The sequence below is a fragment of the Bufo bufo genome, chromosome 2, assembly GCF_905171765.1.
Source record: "Bufo bufo chromosome 2, aBufBuf1.1, whole genome shotgun sequence".
Lineage (NCBI taxonomy): Eukaryota > Metazoa > Chordata > Amphibia > Anura > Bufonidae > Bufo > Bufo bufo.
In genome coordinates, this window is record NC_053390.1 from 97,180,653 (window position 1) to 97,199,636 (window position 18,984).

Genomic DNA, 18,984 nt, shown 5'->3' on the forward strand with positions numbered 1-18,984 from the left:
GAGGATTGCATGGAGGTGGGCCCTTTTAAAGCTTCCTGTCCCTGCCTGGTAGGTGGATGATCTCACAGTAAGGTGCCATCATGGAGGTGAGGGGAAAAACTATATAAATGTGTTATTGTTGTAATCGTACTGACCCAGAGAATGAAGGGCACAGGTCACTTTTGCCGCAAAGGGAACGCCGTTTGAACAAAAGCCGTAAAACTGTGGCAGAATTGCATTTTTCTTTTCCAATTCCACCTCGTTTGGAATTTTTTTCCAGCTTCCTGCTACACTGTATGCCATATTAAATGGTGGCATTAGAAAATACAACTTGTCCCGCAAAAAACAAACGGTTATGTGAAATAAAAACACAAAAACCTTATCTAATAACAAATGGCATTGAGAATTAGAAATAACTTATTAATGGATGATAATTGGTGATCTCAGGCCACGTACAGAAACTATGTATTGTTGTAGGGTCACAAATACATAGTTTAAGGAGGACAGGATACATAAGTCTAAGGCTACTTTCACAACTGTGATTTCCCTTTCAGCTATTGAGATCCGTCATAGGATCTCAATAGTGGGGGAAAATGCTTCAGTTTTGTCCCCATTCATTGTCTATGGGGACAAAACTGAACTGAAGGGAACAGAGTGCACCAGAATCCATTCCGTTCCCATGACACACACAAAAGCACTGCAAGCAGCGTTTTTGAGTGCGTCCTGGGATGCGGAGCAAGACGGATCCGTCATGACTCACAAAGTCAATGGTGATAGATTTGTTTTCTCTGACACAAAAGAAAATGGCAGGGCTATTTTAGAGATAATACAACCGGATCCGTTCATAACGGATGCAGATGGTTGAATTATCATGATGGAAGCGTTTTTGCTGATCCATGACGGATCCGGCAAAAACGCAGATGTGAAAGTAGCCTAAGAAGTAGATCATAAAGCTCTACACAAAATAAAGTTGCAACAAATTGATCCCATAACGACAGAATGTGCAAGAGTTTACTTAGAATTCAATGATAATATTGGCTTTTAGTGCTCGGATCCTGACTGAGGCTGGCTGGATAATACGGTGTATCAAATTTTCAGCACAAAAATAGATTTCTAAGTGATTAAACATTTCTGATCCAGAACAGCCTGAGGATTGATATACTATTATTAAATGGTAACAGTTGAGACAGCAGATGTTAATATGCCGCAAAGAATAATATTCCCCTGGTATAAAAGTAACAATGGCACAGATCAATACACTGGCACAGAAGCAGCTGGAGAGCTCTGAACAGTCTCAATCAAGCGACAAGGGTAACTTACGTACAGCCTTTTTGTGTTTGTTCAGAAGCTGGTATCAGCATTAGTGTTCATCCTCATAAATAATACATTGGGGGCAATTTATTTGATAGACCTGACCAGACTAGATTAACGGTCACCCACAAAATACAGAAATAATACATTAAACAGATTTATTTTTCTCTCAAAAACATAAAAAATATAGCATGACCAATAACTTTGCTGAGTTACTGAATAATCATTCTAGAGTCTTTAAGTTTTGATGTACGCAACCCGATCCTCGGTCTAGGCTTCATACATAATATATAGTAATGCAAATCGATGGAAATCACAGGAAGGTGTGGTGGATGATGAGTGGAGTCAGACTAGTCACTGCTGGAGGACTCCGAACTGCTGGAAGAGGAAGAGTGATGCTCTGGCTTTTCCTTCTTTTTGCTTTTCTTTTGGTGTTTTGTTTTCTTTGATTTGCTTTTTAATTTTTTATGACTTTTCCTCTTCTTTGATTTTGGACCATCTTCACTTGAGTCACTTGATGAGTGCGATCTGAAATAAATTAAAACAGACAAGTAATAACTGTTTTAATAGATCTGTATGTGATACGCAATGTATTCCCAGGATAAAAATACTAAAGAGCTTGTTCCACTTCAGAGTAGGAACAAGGATTTTTGATAAAGAGATCCAACTCCCTATCTCTCTGTGGCACACCCTCTGAAGCAGTATGCCACCAATGTGTGAGATGGGACAACCCCTTTATTAATCAGTCTGATTCACCAGGGTTCATTCCAGTTTTTATTTTATTGCTTAAAGAACAGCAAAAAATTCTGCTTGAATACATCAGTAGATTGGTTTCTGTCAAGAAATGGGGGAGCCCATGACTGAGTTCTATATAGTGCATCCATGAGATCTACACAGCCCAGACTATCAGCAGATTTGGTTTTCAGGACCATCTCTATGTCGATGACACCCAGCTAAGCACTTCCACCTGTGACATCACCCCTGCAGTTCTACAAAACACCAGTTACTGACACCAGCACGCCCGCTGTTTCTGTGTTAAAAATACGTATTGCAGAACATATAAACAACATAAGAAAAGGATATGAGAAACATTCTCTATCATATCATTTCAAAACCTCACGTGCTAAAAACCCAATAGGGCTGAAATATAGTGCGATACAATCGGTCAAAAGAGATTGGGGAGGGGGGGATTTCATATCCAAGATGTCTAGGCAAGAATCAAGAAAAATCTTCGAATTCTGGTTCCTTATGCCATATGGTCTAAACGCTGAACTGGAAGTTAATGGTTTTATGTAATCTACGGAGATGGCGGGGCGCACACCATGTCGATGCCAGGCCTTATATCAGCGTACTGACATGGCCTGCGTCCTCCTCCCCATCTCCCTACCAATATCAAGTATTTTTATTCCAGTATGTTTATTCAATTGTTATTTTTATTATTTTATTTTTATATTTTTTTTTTTCTCACTTATTTCCATTATTATTCTTATTTCAACTTAGCATTTGTATACTTTTATAAGGTTTTATATTGGTGAATGTATTGGCACAAATTAATAATTAAAGAAAGGGTATAACCGCAATGTATACAATCGCTGAGTATGAACTATGGAGAAGGTCTTGAGTCCCAACCAGAGTTTATCGCGATCTTGAGTCCCACCCAGGTCTCATCACGGATCTGAAGTTTTGTGTCAGAGATTCCCTTTTGTGTTAGAGATTCCCTTTTTTTCATTCAATGCCAGTGAGGAAGGAATTGTGTTCCGAAACGCGTCTGGTGTGAGAGGATAAGCTGCAGGACATTATTTTGTACAATCTGTACCGTCTATCTATAACCAATATCTATATATCGAGCCTCCGGAGGTTTTAGAACTACACCACGCATGCGCGCCAACTGAACAAGGACAGAGTAAGCAGGTATGCGATCTGACTGTACGGCCGAAAACATCATCAGTAAGAGACATTATACCTATTACAAACTAACAGCGGGGGATATTAACTGTTTGAGGTATTCTGTCCGACGGCACTACAGACACCTTACGGCGGCTTCAGGGGCGGTGATATTGACCCGCCGCGGCTGTAGCGCTTCACATATACAAGCCCAATAGAGATAAGAGAGGAAGTGTTTGCATCACCATAAAGAAATAAGGTGTATGAATGTGATATATACACCTTGCAAACTACAACATCTCTGCAGACACTTTGTTAGTGAGGACTCTGATATAAAAAAGGAACACGTGGGAAGGCGCCACATGTGTCAAAACTGATACAATTTATTCAGTTTTACTGCATAAGATGAGTGAACGAATAGATAACTGAAGTAACTATTTTAACGTTGCAGCAATATCTATCCTCAACTGCATTTAGTATATATACATGCGAGAGCTCCGCATGATATAGAAGTGGTGGGACCAAGACATATTTTATATTTTAATTTTTGTGCACTATTTATGTGTGTTATTGCATTTATTGTGAATGTATGTTAATTGATATGTGGGGAATATAGTTATATTTATGAATTTTTGTATAGACCTTTGGAGTATTTAAAGTATGTTGAATTGTGCGCATTATGTCTTGTTAATAAATGCATGATTTACGTTAGCCAGTTATATGGTATTTGATGTTGAAAGCTTTCTAACGCTCTGGTGGTAGGGAGCGGACTGTGCTCCATGTTAGAGGATCTGGTGAGCTAAGCCAATCGTTTATTTAAAGGTTTCTGTGTTATGTTTGACACTGATCTTTCTTCCACCCTAACCCACTTCGGACCCCAAAGCCACCCCCCTTCCCCCGGACAACCACGTAAGCCTTGCCCATGATTGAAGCTGACAAAGATCAAAGGCACAAGCCTTTAAATGTGACAGCATTGGAGGTTTGTTTTCAGAGCAGCAGAGCTAAATGTGTCACCTGTAGTACACCGAGTTGTTCCAATGTAGGAGAATGATAAGCAGTAGAGCTGTGTTTTGTTAGATGTAGGACAGATGAAATGTAGCAGGGATGTAGCAGTGCTAAGTTTGTCAAATGTAGTGGCTTTCGGATCTTTACATGTGGTGCAGAGATGTAGTAGGGTGGACTTTGTCAAATAAGCTTGTCAAATGTAATGACGGAGAGCTGAGATGTAGCAGACCCGAGTTAGTCAAATGTAGTGGGATTCAGTTCTTTACACATAGTGCTGAGTTCTACACATATAGCAGTGCTTGGTTTGTCAGGTGTAGCAGAGATGTAACAAGGCAGAGGCCCTCAAATGGGACAATGATGGAGTTTTATTTCAGAGTAGCAGAGCAAAATTTGTCACCTGTAGTAAAATGAGTTGTTCCAATGTAGGAGATTGATATGCAGTAGAGCTAGGTTTGTCAGATGTAAGGAAGCTGAGATGTATAAGGGCTGTGTTTGTTAAATGAGTTTTGACAGCTGAATTTATCAAATGAAGTGTAGGTGAGCTGAGATATAGCAGTGCTGACTTTATCAAATGTAGCAGAATTCAATTTTTCTGGTGTAGTAGTGCTCAGTGTATATAAAATGATATCTACACTCACCTAAAGAATTATTAGGAACACCATACTAATACGGTGTTGGACCCCCTTTTGCCTTCAGAACTGCCTTAATTCTACGTGGCACTGATTCAACAAGGTGCTGATAGCATTCTTTAGAAATGTTGCCCCATATTGATAGGATAGCATCTTGCAGTTGATGGAGATTTGAGGGATGCACATCCAGGGCACGAAGCTCCTGTTCCACCACATCCCAAAGATGCTCTATTGGGTTGAGATCTGGTGACTGTGGGGGCCATTTTAGTACAGTGAACTCATTGTCATGTTCAAGAAACCAATTTGAAATGATTCGAGCTTTGTGACATGGTGCATTATCCTGCTGGAAGTAGCCATCAGAGGATGGATACATGTTCTCATTCTGTTTACGCCAAATTCGGACTCTACCATTTTAATGTCTCAACAGAAATCGAGACTCATCAGACCAGGCAACATTTTTCCAGTCTTCAACAGTCCAATTTTGGTGAGCTCGTGCAAATTGTAGCCTCTTTTTCCTATTTGTAGTGGAGATGAGTGGTACCCGGTGGGGTCTTCTGCTGTTGTAGCCCATCCGCCTCAAGGTTGTGCGTGTTGTGGCTTCACAAATGCTTTGCTGCATACCTCGGTTGTAACGAGTGGTTATTTCAGTCAACGTTGCTCTTCTATCAGCTTGAATCAGTCGGCCCATTCTCCTCTGACCTCTAGCATCCACAAGGCATTTTTGCCCACAGGACTGCCGCATACTGGATGTTTTTCCCTTTTCACACCATTCTTTGTAAACCCTAGAAATGGTTGTGCGTGAAAATCCCAGTAACTGAGCAGATTGTGAAATACTCAGACCGGCCCGTCTGGCACCAACAACCATGCCACGCTCAAAATTGCTTAAATCACCTTTCTTTCCCATTCTGACATTCAGTTTGGAGTTCAGGAGATTGTCTTGACCAGGACCACCCCCCTAAATGCATTAAAGCAACTGCCATGTGATTGGTTGACTAGATAATTGCATTAATGAGAAATAGAACAGGTGTTCCTAATAATTCTTTAGGTGAGTGTATATTCATAGATATTTATTTACTGATCTATATCTCTATATACATGGTATATATTATATATAGTGATATAGATCGGTAAATAAATATATATGCAAAAAAAAAAAAAAAAACTTTGCAGGATGGAAAAACATGGTACACTACACTTTCCCATCCTGCAGAGTACCTTTTTTTTTCTTTTACAGGGGAACTCCATGGTACTGGATGTCACAGTATGTCATCTGTTGTGTATGTTGATCGTATGACAAAAACCCAGCCTTACGTAACCAATCAGCACTTCCATTATTTTGCTCCATTAGATGAGAAGAACAACAGAAATAAATAGCGTTGGTGTGAATGGGGCCTAAGAGGTGGGGATTTATGCAGGGAACCATTACTTGTCAAACAGCAGGCAATAATAGCCAAGTGATAAAGTCCAGTCCAATATGGCAGATCTTCCCTGTACTTTATCACTTGGCTATAATAGCCTGTCTGTATTCACTACATACTGCACCACATACATGCGTGTGATGGGTGTAGTGCAGGGTGTGATGTGTGTAGTGCAGGGTGTGATGTGTGTAGTGCAGCGTGTGATGTGTGTAGTGCAGCGTGTGATGTGTGTAGTGCAGGGTGTGATGTGTGTAGTGCAGGGTGTGATGTGTGTAGTGCAGGGTGTGATGTGTGTAGTGCAGGGTGTGATGTGTGTAGTGCAGGGTGTGATGTGTGTAGTGCAGGGTGTGATGTGTGTAGTGCAGGGTGTGATGTGTGTAGTGCAGGGTGTGATGTGTGTAGTGCAGGGTGTGATGGGTGTAGTGCAGGGTGTGATGGGTGTAGTGCAGGGTGTGATGTGTGTAGTGCAGGGTGTGATGTGTGTAGTGCAGGGTGTGATGTGTGTAGTGCAGGGTGTGATGTGTGTAGTGCAGGGTGTGATGTGTGTAGTGCAGGGTGTGATGTGTGTAGTGCAGGGTGTGATGTGTGTAGTGGAGGGTGTGATGGGTGTAGTGCAGGGTGTGATGTGTGTAGTGCAGGGTGTGATGTGTGTAGTGCAGGGTGTGATGTGTGTAGTGCAGGGTGTGATGTGTGTAGTGCAGGATGTGATGTGTGTAGTGCAGGATGTGATGTGTGTAGTGCAGGATGTGATGTGTGTAGTGCAGGGTGTGATGTGTGTAGTGCAGGGTGTGATGTGTGTAGTGCAGGGTGTGATGTGTGTAGTGCAGGGTGTGATGTGTGTAGTGCAGGGTGTGATGTGTGTAGTGCAGGGTGTGATGTGTGTAGTGCAGGGTGTGATGTGTGTAGTGCAGCGTGTGATGTGTGTAGTGCAGGGGGAGGGGGAGGGCAGATTATTCACTCCCACAAATATTCATGAGGGAGAGCTCAGTCCTTGTTCTTACACGCCCCCACACGCTACAGAAATACATTTCTCGGAGGCAACATTTCCAGTTTAAGAATAAATGCACCTCATTTCTAAAGGTTATTTCTGTCAATAACTATGAGCTCAGGCACATTCTGTCAGCAGTTGTAAATTACCTTTTCCTTGGCTTCTTGGATTTTGTTTTCTCCTTTTTTTTCTTGAGCTTTTTCTTACCAACTTCTACAGCATCTGTTAAAATATAGAGTGGGTGTTAAAACCGATAGATCTGATTGCTGGAGATAAACACTGAAGGCATTTAAACCACTTAAGGACTGTCCTATTTTATGCATTAAGGATCAAGCAATTTTTTTCATTTTCCCTTTTGAACAGACATTAGTGTATTATTTTTAGGGCTGTGTGAGGGCTGCTTTTTTGTGAGATGAACATTTAATGGCACCATTTTGGGGTACATATGATAAATTGATTTACTTTTGGGAACACAATAATAAAAATAAAAAAAAATGCAAATTCAAAATTGTTTTTCACATCTTCTGTTGCTGCATTCAAAGAGATTATTTTTTTCCCCATTTTTCCCAGTAACAAAGCAAGGGTTAACAGCCAAACAAAACTCAATATTTATAGCCCTGATTCTGTAGTTTACAGAAACACCCCATATGTGGTCGTAAACAGCTGTACAGGCACACGGCAGGGCGCAGAAGGAAAGGAATGCCATACGGTTTTTGGAGGGCAGATTTTGCTGGACTGTTTTTTTTGTTAAACCATGTCCCATTTGAAGCCCCCCTGATGCACCCTTAGAGTAGAAACTCCAAAAAAGTGACCCCATTTTAGAAACTACGGGATAGGGTGGCAGTATTGTTGGTACTAGTTTAGGGTACATATGATTTTTGGCTGCTTTATATTACACTTTTTGTGAGGCAAGATAACAAGAAATAGCTGTTTTGGCACCGTTTTTATTTTTTGTTATTTACAACATTCATCATGTGATATTTTTATAGACCAGGTTGTCACGGTTGCGGCGATACCTAATATGTATACTTTTTTTTATTTTATTTATGTAAGTTTTACACAATGATTTCTTTTTTGAAGCAAAAAAAAATCATGTTTTAGTGTTTCCATAGTCTGAGAGCCATAATTTTTTCAGTTTTTGGGCGATTACCTTGAGTAGAGTATGATTTTTGCGGGATGAGATGACGGTTTTATTGGCACTATTTTGGGGTGCGTGTGACTTTTTTATCGCTATTACACTTTTTGTGATGTAAGGTGACAATTTTTTTTTATTTAGCACAGTTTTTATTTAACATTTTTTACGGTGTTCATCTGAGGGGTTAGGTCATGTGATATTTTTATAGAGCTGGTCGGTACGGACGTGGCGATACCTAATATGTATACTTTTTTTATTTATGTAAGTTTTACACAATAACAGCTTTTTTTTTTTTTTAAAAATGATGTTTTAATGTCTCCATATTCTGAGCCATATTTTTTTTAAATTTTTGGGCGACTGTCTCAGGTAGGGGCTCAATTTTTGGAACCCTTTTTTCTGTACAGGACTGAGATGCTCTAATAGAAGGATCTGAATTCTGTTTCTCTACCGTCAGGCAGGGAGCTGACGGGCTCCTTATCTCTGTTCTCTGACATTATAAACAATTATTATAGCTCAGTTTTTATATTATTTAAGTCACATTCTTATCAGTAAGTGTTTATGACCTCTTAGTAAATTAGAGATAAGGGTTATTAGATGACCAGCAAAAAGTGAAAGTAAAAAGTAAGATTCACATAGCTAGACAGTTAACCTTTTATGATAGAACGGCTCAATATTTTTAATAAAGAACAATTGAAAAAATGATTTTTAGCCCAAAATGAGTAAAATGCAATCATAAAAAATTGCCTCCAAAGGTGTACATAGCCTTTAAGAGGTTAATTTGTTGATTAAGGCCTTTAAGGGTTACATAGCCTTAAAGGGTTAATTTGTAGATCTTTATTTTTTTGGTAGAGGGAGGTAAATCCACTATAAAAAATTTTTGTGCTTTGTTTGCTATGCACTGTGCTGTAAAAATAAGAAGCTTCTGTGGTACCAAATACATATTTTTTTATGGTAACCTAAAAATCTATTTGTTAAATAAAAAAAGTTTATATTAAACAATTTTTATCATAGCTAAATAAGCAGTAGCTCACAGAAAACCTAGGCATTTTTTTTTTAAGGGTGCTGCCACACGTTCATCTTTTTTTATATGGTTTTTGAAGCCAGGACCAGGAATAGGGTCAAAAAAAGGAGGATACATTTGTCAGGAAACACCTAAGGCATATTAGTATACCATAGACTTTTTCCAGGGTGCAGATGCCCACAGAGAGGGCTCCGAGTGCCGCCTCTGGCACCTGTCCCATAGGTTCGGCTCCGGATAACATGGTGACTAGGGCTAAGTGAATAGACTTTGGATGAAACATCCGAAGTCAATTTGCATAAAACTTTGTTTGAATACTTTAAGGAGTGAGCGCTCCATACAGTATTAGAATGTATTGGCTCAGATGAGCCAAATTTATTACTTCGCGAAGTCTCGCGAGACTTCGGATAACTTCAAAAATTATTTTCTACTGTTAAAAGCCTTGTTTTTGCGGTTTCATTTTTCTTTCCTATCTTCCTTGAGCCAAAGCTTTTTTACTTTTCCGTTCACAAAGTCTTATGAGGGCTTGTTTTTTGCAGGACAAGTTGTACTTTCTAATGCCACCATTTAATATAGCATACAATGCACTGGGAAGCGGGGAAAAAATTCCAAATGGGGTTGAAAAAAAAACAACGCAATTCCTCCACCGTTTTACGGGTTTTGCTTCCACAGCATTACCTTTGCAGCAAAGCTGACTTGTGCCCTTCATTCTCTGGGTCAGTACCATTACAACGATACTACATACGTATGGGTGTTTTTTATGTCTAAATAGTGTTAAGATAAATGTAAACTTTGAAAAAAAAAAATTATATCTTTTACATCACCATATTTTGACCCCATAACTTTTTTTGGAAAAATATTTTTATATTTTAATAGAACGGGCGTTTTCGGACGCAGTGATGTCTATGATGTTTATATTTTTGTTATTTATGTATTTTTTTTAAACTTTTGTTATAATTTTGAAGCTTTTTTTTAAGCGTACAAAATACATTTTATTTATTTCTATTTTAATTCTGAACAATCATGGATGTTTTAGATCTATTATTTGTACAGAATTGTTAATTTCTTATGTTGGCCTGCCACCTGCTGGTCAAAATAAGAATTGCAACTTCAATAACCTGGGTCTCTTCAGAGAGACCCAGCGCATTGAATTAAATTACCGGCATCCTCATTGGCCGCAGAGGATGCCGATAAGAAGCTCACTTCATCACGGCATCTAAAGGCTTTAATGACCGTGATCGGAATTATTGCCAGTGACGAAACAGCGGAGACCCACCGGCCATGACACCTGCTGCACAGTTGAGCACACATGAACCTGGAGCCGGCCCTGCCCCTACTCCTAGAGCAGTGGTGGCGAACCTATGGAACGGGTGCCAGAGGCGGCACTCAGAGCCCTCTCTGTGGGCACCCTGGAAAAAGTCCATGGTGTACCGATATGCCTTAGACTTTTCCTTCCATTCATCAGCGCAGGGCGCACTATGAACACCACAGGCAGCGTGAATGTAGACTATTATAGCTAAATGATAAAGTACATGGAAGATATACTATACTGGACTGTAGGATTCAGGTTAAATTGCTGTGGCAATTGGCACTTTGCGATAAATAAGTGGGTTTTGGGTTGCAGTTTGGGCACTCGGTCTCTAAAAGGTTTTCCATCACTGTCCTAGAGGCTCTGTTCTTCCTCCCATGGCAGCGCCCTCATCATGATTGCCCGGACCAGGCAGAATGACGTGGACACTGCCTGACATTGTCAATCAACATGATGAGAGCTGAAGGCATCTGTGCTGGTCCCATGTTCATATGTGCGCGCATGAAAAATGATGTCTTAATATATGCAAATGAGCCTCTAGGAGCAACGGGGGCGTTGTCATTACACCTAGAGGCTCTGCTCTCTCTGCTGGGGACTTACCTCAATAACTCTTCCTAGCTCCACTGGAGTTAATTTAGATTTTGTGTAATATTCCCAGTCTACTAAAATACTACACTTTCTTATAGCCCAGTGACAAGTATACAAAAAAATAGGGTCCATCTGGAAAATACGTTTTTCTTCCCTGCTGTGGTTCAATTTAATTATATATTAACTTTCAAAAGGTATTAAAAAAATAAATAAAATTAAAAATTACCTTTATCCTTTCTATTGAACAAAAATCAAACTGTTTCAGATACATAAAAACATAATACTGTTTAAAGAAGACTAACATAAAACAAGCCTTGCGATACAATATATATATATATAAAAAATAACACATACAGTAGATGTGCAGTTAAATGGAAAATAACATGTAATTGGCAACCTTGTGGTGTATTCATATTGAAATTATATTGTGCAGATCTTTGGTGGTAAGCAAGTGTGAGAAAAGGCACAATAACAGCATTTTACATTACGTGTACAGGCAAGACATAAATGGCACATTATTGTAAACAGGAGAGGGGGAAGAGGCTTTCTTTTTGTTGCTGGTGCTTGTAGGATTCTAATGATCATAACTTACAGGACCGGCGCCCCATGGGATAACTACAAACACAGATATGCACGTGAGGATCAGGCATCTGAAACAAATTCACATTTTCTTACCTTCCATGTAAAATAAGATTCTTAAAGGTAATGTGTCACCCATTTTTTTAATTTAAAAATGTAATTATTCTTTGTGATTTTCTTTTTCCAATTGTATGGAAAATGTATACATTTTCATATTTTCTAGTATTGGCCATAAGAGGATGCGAATAGGAAAAGGCCCGTTTTTTTTTTTCTTTATAACAACCTTTTTTCCTCTTTCTGCAAAATGGGTCCGCATCCGTTCCGCAATTTTGAGGAACAGGTGCGGACCTATTCATTTTCAATGGGGCCGGAATGTGCAGTCCGCATCCACATTTCCGTTCCGCAAAAAAATATAACATGTCCTATTCTTGTCCGCACTTGCGGACAAGAAAAGGCATTTTCTATGAGAGTGCCGGCGATGTGCGGTCCGCAAAATGTGGAACGCACAATGCCAGTGTCTGTGTTTTGCGGATCTGGAAACACATACGGACGTGTGAATGGAGCCTTATTAATCATCCCTCTCTCTGCACTGGGCTCCTGATACATGGGGATTAACACCAGCTGCTGAGCCCCTCTATGACTTTAAATCTTTATAAATAAAGTAGTGATTTCCGCCACTGGCTGCATGCTATGCCTGCCGGCAGCCGTTGCGTCTTGTCAGTGGCAGCAAGCACTACTTTATTTCTAAAGATTTACAGTCACAGAGAGGGTCTGTGCAAGGGACTGCTCGGTTTCTGGTGCTAATCCCCATGTCAGGAGCCCATTGCACAGAGAGGGATGATTGATGAGAATAGAAATAACTTTTCACCGATGCCCCATCCCTACTACTCCGGATGCGCCTAGAATGTATGGGCTTTTAGGAGAGTCCAGCCCAAAAAATTTACCAGAAGGGATTATTCCAGGACTTACTACCTGTAATAGAGCGTTTACCCTAGATCATGTCTATCAGTAAAAGGACAGATGAAACCAGAATGTGTGGCATACGAACAGTGGGGGCAAGAGTAAAAAAGATAGGCCATATTCTCGAACTGCTTATATGACTAAATATATTCATACATCGCTAAATTACGTGAATGTGAAATTAACCATGTAATAGTGATTGGTAGAGCTCTACGGCAGTGTTAAAGAGGTTGTCTCATCACAGACCATAGGGGCATATCGCTAGGATATGCCCCCATTGTCTGATAGGTGCGGGACCCACACCTATATTGAGAACAGAGCCCTGACAGTGGTGGAGAGCGCACTGTGCATGCGCAGCCGTCCTCCATTCATTTTCTATGTGGTCGCCGGAAATATCCGAGCACTGGGTCTGACACCCAGCATCCCCGTCGATCAGCTGTGTGAAGAATAGTGCCGCCTCCTGTTCATTACACTACCTATCATCTCCTGTGGAGCGGCGGTGTAGTGTAATTACAAGCAGGGCCGTTTCTTGGACCGGGCGGCCGCCCCCGGGCGCTGTCAGAAGGAGGGCGCCGACAGGGCACAGCAGGAGATGAGCGCTGCGCTTCCATTGTGGAAGCGCTCACTCATCTCCATAGTCATCTGTATCGCCGTCCTCAGGACGGCGATACAAATGTCTGTGCTGCGGCAGGGGAGGGAGAGGTGTGTCCCCTCCCTGTTCCTCTGATAGGCTGCCAGCACTAGGCCGGAAGCCTATCAGAGGCTGGTGAAGGCGGCGCGATGACATCATTGCGCCGCCTGAGCCAGAAAAGGACACAGGCCTGCATCACATCGCTGGAGGAGGTAAGTATAAGTTTTTATATATATATATATATATATATATATATATATCTATCTATATCTATCAAAAAACGGAACAGCACCTCCTGAGACAAATCGCAGGTGCAAGCTACCCGACATAATACAGCAAACAAAAAACAATAGCAGTAACTATATGGCGTCATGTATTTGACCCTGTTCACACATTTACCTGTTCACTTAGTCTTAGCGCATATAGTGGTGTGCTGCTACTGTTTTTTGTTTGCTGTATTATGCCGGGTAGCTTGCACCTGCGATTTGTCTCAGGAGGTGCTGTTCCGTTTTTTGATATATATATATATATATATAGGAGATGAAAAACGGACAGCACTCCAGATAAAAGATAGTGGTGTTTATTCACCCATGTGGATGGCAACGTTTCAGCTCATACAAGAGCCTTTTTCAAGCAATGAACACAGTGTAAAAGTGGGGTATATATGGTCCAACCCCTATTACATCACAATATAATCAATTAGTGAACATGTGTACATAAAGTGCAGATAGTGCATATATAGAAAAAACAGCATATATAAATAGCAGTGACATATACAACAGTGTCAAAATACAACACTGGTGTATGCAAAATACATAATAAAGTGAATATAATATCACATAGAGATATAATGATCAATTAATAAAAATCAGGTGCACATAAAGTGGGAGGGACTAAAAGAAATGATGCCAGAAGGTGGGGGAAGCGACGACATACCCGGTTCCATTATCCATACCGTACATGTCATGTACCGCCACGTCCGGCGTTCGGCTGGAGACAGTGCGCAGGCGCCAAGTCGCCTGAAGATCACGATGTGACTACCTCAAATGACGTAACTGGAGCATGCGCACAAGTGTGGAAAGGCTTCGTCGGCCATCTTGGAAAAGGTACAGATGCCCACATGTAGAGGAGAACACAAATACCAACCCGCATCAGCGGTATAATGTAATGTATTGTCCTCACATATGGTGACGAGAGTACTCTCGTCACCATATGTGAGGACAATACATTACATTATACCGCTGATGCGGGTTGGTATTTGTGTTCTCCTCTACATGTGGGCATCTGTACCTTTTCCAAGATGGCCGACGAAGCCTTTCCACACTTGTGCGCATGCTCCGGTTACGTCATTTGAGGTAGTCACATCGTGATCTTCAGGCGACTTGGCGCCTGCGCACTGTCTCCAGCCGAACGCCGGACGTGGCGGTACATGACATGTACGGTATGGATAATGGAACCGGGTATGTCGTCGCTTCCCCCACCTTCTGGCATCATTTCTTTTAGTCCCTCCCACTTTATGTGCACCTGATTTTTATTAATTGATCATTATATCTCTATGTGATATTATATTCACTTTATTATGTATTTTGCATACACCAGTGTTGTATTTTGACACTGTTGTATATGTCACTGCTATTTATATATGCTGTTTTTTCTATATATGCACTATCTGCACTTTATGTACACATGTTCACTAATTGATTATATTGTGATGTAATAGGGGTTGGACCATATATACCCCACTTTTACACTGTGTTCATTGCTTGAAAAAGGCTCTTGTATGAGCTGAAACGTTGCCATCCACATGGGTGAATAAACACCACTATCTTTTATCTGGAGTGCTGTCCGTTTTTCATCTCTTATTGACGGGGTAAGCTGCTACATCCCTGGACTTAGCACCCTCTTTGTGTTTTTTCCGGTGCCGCCACTATTTTCCTTTTCTATATATATATATATATATATATATATATATATATATATATATAGTATAGAGGACTAGGCATCCTCTGTGGAACTTAGCACTCCTCGCCCATCCCCCACCCCTTGGTGCTTTTAATCAGAGAAACAATGGAGCTGGACATTCCGTGTTAGAGTAGGTCCCACCTGATGAGAAGCGACCTTGCCGTCTGGTAGGTGGGCCCGACATATTTTTGATCAATAATATGCGCTAAGAGCTTCTCCACTGCTTTGCAGTAACTATATGGCGTCATGTATTTGACCCTGTTCACACATTTACCTGTTCACTTAGTCTTAGCGCATATAGTGGTGTGCTGCTACTGTTTTTTGTTTGCTATATATATATATATATATATATATACAAATTACAATACTGGCACATAAGGGGGGCTACTGGCACAGACATAAGGGGGACTACTGGCACATAAGGGGGGGCTACTGGCACATAAGGGGGGCTACTGGCACATAAGGGGGGCTACTGGCACATGATAGGGGGGGCTACTGGCACATGATAGGGGGGGCTACTGGCACATGATAGGGGGGGCACTCTGGCTACTGGCACATGATTGGGGGGGCATCTATTGGGGCTCTTATTACTGACACCTGATTGGGGGCATATCTTACTGGCACATGATTAGGGGGCATCTATGGGGGCACATCTTACTGGCACATGATTGGGGGCATCTATTGGGGCACTTATTACTGGCACATTATTGGGTGGCACTATAGGGGCATCTACTGAGGCTAAAAAGAAGGGGTATTTTATATGCAGGGCTCTGTATAGGGGCATTTTATACTGGGACACATTATGGTGGGTACTGTGGGGAAGGGGGGAGAGGAGCACTATGGGGTCATCTACGGGGGCACTGAGAAGGGGTATTTTATATTGGCACATTATGGGAACATTAGCTCAATTGGGGGCATTTCAAGGGGGTATGTTTTGCACATTAGAAGGAGAATTATTTCTACTGGGGGGGGGGGCATTATGGTGGGCTTTATTACTCCCCCATGGTATGACCCCCTAGTAGCAGCACCAGCCTCTCCCTGCTCTGCTATCCCTCTGCCCTTTCTCCATATCCTTATTATGAAATCTTTCTCATAAGGATAAAGCACAACATCAGCTCCACCGAGCCCCCGGCCAAAGTGTTGAAGTGGTGTCCGAGATCCCCAAGGGCCAAGCCAAGTAATTGTAAGTTTTCATGTGGAGTATGTTTATGTTATACACATATAGCCTACACTGTGCCACACAATATACAGTATACCTCTACACTGTGTAGGGGTTATACTGTTTATTGTACAGCATGGCACAGAGGTTATATTGTCCGGCATGGTGTAACCTCCATACATTTTATGTACAGTATACAGTAATCCGCCTTGCCATCTATGCTTTGAATCTGGTTTTATATGTTACTTGGTTTTTGTACATTTACTTGCGCGTGCTAGTTGAGACCTGCTGTGATTGGGTTTTAGTTAGTTATTAAATGCTAACATGACAGTTTTTTGGTTTTGCACATTATTGATGATTGTATTTCATGCCTACTCTTCTAAGGGTATTGCCTTCCTTTATACTGCAGTTCTCCTGTACCACTCTGCCTGCGACTTTTAGCAGTTTAAGCAGTAATTTATGATTTTCTTTTGCTCTCAATAAATCTTGTGTTAAGCATAAAAATAAAAAAAATAAAAAATATATGGTGAGACGGTTGCAAGTACTCTTCTGATATGATTTCATCGAGCAGTTTTGATTGGGGGAGGGGGAATTTTTTTGACACTCGCCCTGAGAGAAATTTTACCTAGAAACTGCACTGATTACAAGTACTTGATACATTCAAGTGAATTGAGAGAGTACTTTTTAAATTACGCTGCACTTCCCAGGCGACGGGCAGTGTAATGATGAGGAAGCAGAGTTCGCGTGAAGCGCCACCTCCTTTTCAAACAGCTGATCGGCGCAGGTCCCGGATCCCTGCCGATCAGATATTATTGACCTATGCTAACGATTGGTCATCAATATACAGTACAAACCAAAAGTTTGGACACACCTTCTCATTCAAAGAGTTTTCTTTATTTTCATGACTATGAAAATTGTAGATTCACACTGAAGGCTTCAAAACTATGAATTAACACATGTGGAATTATATACATAACAAACAAGTGTGAAACAACTGAAAATATATGTCATATTCTAGGTTCTTCAAAGTAGCCACCTTTTGCTTTGATTACTGCTTTGCACACTCTCGGCATTCTCTTGATGAGCTTCAAGAGGTAGTCCCCTGAAATGGTTTTCACTTCACAGGTGTGCCCTATCAGGTTTAATAAGTGGGATTTCTTGACTTATAAATGGGGTTGGGACCATCAGTGGCGTTGAGGAGAAGTCAGGTGGATACACAGCTGATGGTCCTACTGAATAGACTGTTAGAATTTGTATTATGGCAAGAAAAAAGCAGCTAAGTAAAGAAAAACGAGTGGCCATCATTACTTTAAGAAATGAAGGTCAGGCAGTCAGCCGATAAATTGGGAAAACTTTGAAAGTAAGGGCTATTTGACCATGAAGGAGAGTGATGGGGTGCTGCGCCAGATGACCTGGCCTCCACAGTCACCGGACCTGAACCCAATCGAGATGGTTTGGGGTGAGCTGGACCACAGAGTGAAGGCAAAAGGGCCAACAAGTGCTAAGCATCTCTGGGAACTCCTTCAAGACTGTTGGAAGACCATTTCAGGGGACTACCTCTTGAAGCTCATCAAGAGAATGCCAAGAGTGTGCAAAGCAGTTATCAAAGCAAAAGGTGGCTACTTTGAAGAACCTAGAATATGACATATTTTCAGTTGTTTCACACTTGTTTGTTATGTATATAATTCCACATGTGTTAATTCATAGTTTTGATGCCTTCATAGTCATGAAAATAAAGAAAACTCTTTGAATGAGAAGGTCTGTCCAAACTTATGGTCTGTACTGTATATGGCAGGACAACCCCTTTAAGTGCATAGATGCCGATTGGCTATTGTTTGCACAGTGAGTCATAAAATAAACGGGTTGTAAATTTTTAGATCAGAGAAGACTCAGACCCAAAATGTAACTTTCCTTCTCACTGCAGTGATTATTGTATATTTTAACTAATTGAGAACACCAGACAAATGAAGCTGTAGTTTTTGTTACCCCTATATAGTAACTGAAAAACTAAAAGCAGCGCTCACCTGCATCCAGCAGTAAAGAAGCATGGGCACAGCCTGGGCTCGGCTGTAACGAATTGCAGAAAAGAAAAAAAAGGGGTTGTAGTCCAGCTTCTAAAATGAAACACTTTATTCCAAGCGGTAAAATTTCCATACACAAGACACGGTACACAATCTACGCGTTTCGGACCTGATAATTGCGGTCCTTACTCATGACAAATGTACCATAAAATCCTGACCCATATATGTCACTATTCCACCTATCCACGAGGAGCAGACAAAAAAAAGACTCCTAATTAGATTTAACACCATATGTGCCAAAAGAAAGAAGAAACATATATAAACAGAGGTATACTCATTTAACCGCTTGCCGCACATGTAACGCCGAAAGGCGTCATTGTGGCGGCTCTCCCAGGCTACGCTAACGCC

General features: G+C 41.0%; 1 protein-coding gene across 1 annotated transcript in view; it reads right to left on the minus strand.

Moving 5' to 3' along the window:
- Positions 1-986: 986 nt before the first annotated feature.
- Positions 987-18,984, minus strand: part of SREK1IP1 (SREK1 interacting protein 1) — an 82,870-nt gene continuing 64,872 nt past the window's right edge. The window contains exons 4-5 of the mRNA XM_040421331.1: positions 7,364-7,436; positions 987-1,818 (exon numbers count right to left, since the gene is read on the minus strand). Of these exons, the coding sequence (XP_040277265.1) occupies positions 1,641-1,818; positions 7,364-7,436 (251 nt within the window). The 3' untranslated portion in view covers positions 987-1,640. The remainder of the gene's footprint in view (positions 1,819-7,363; positions 7,437-18,984) is intronic.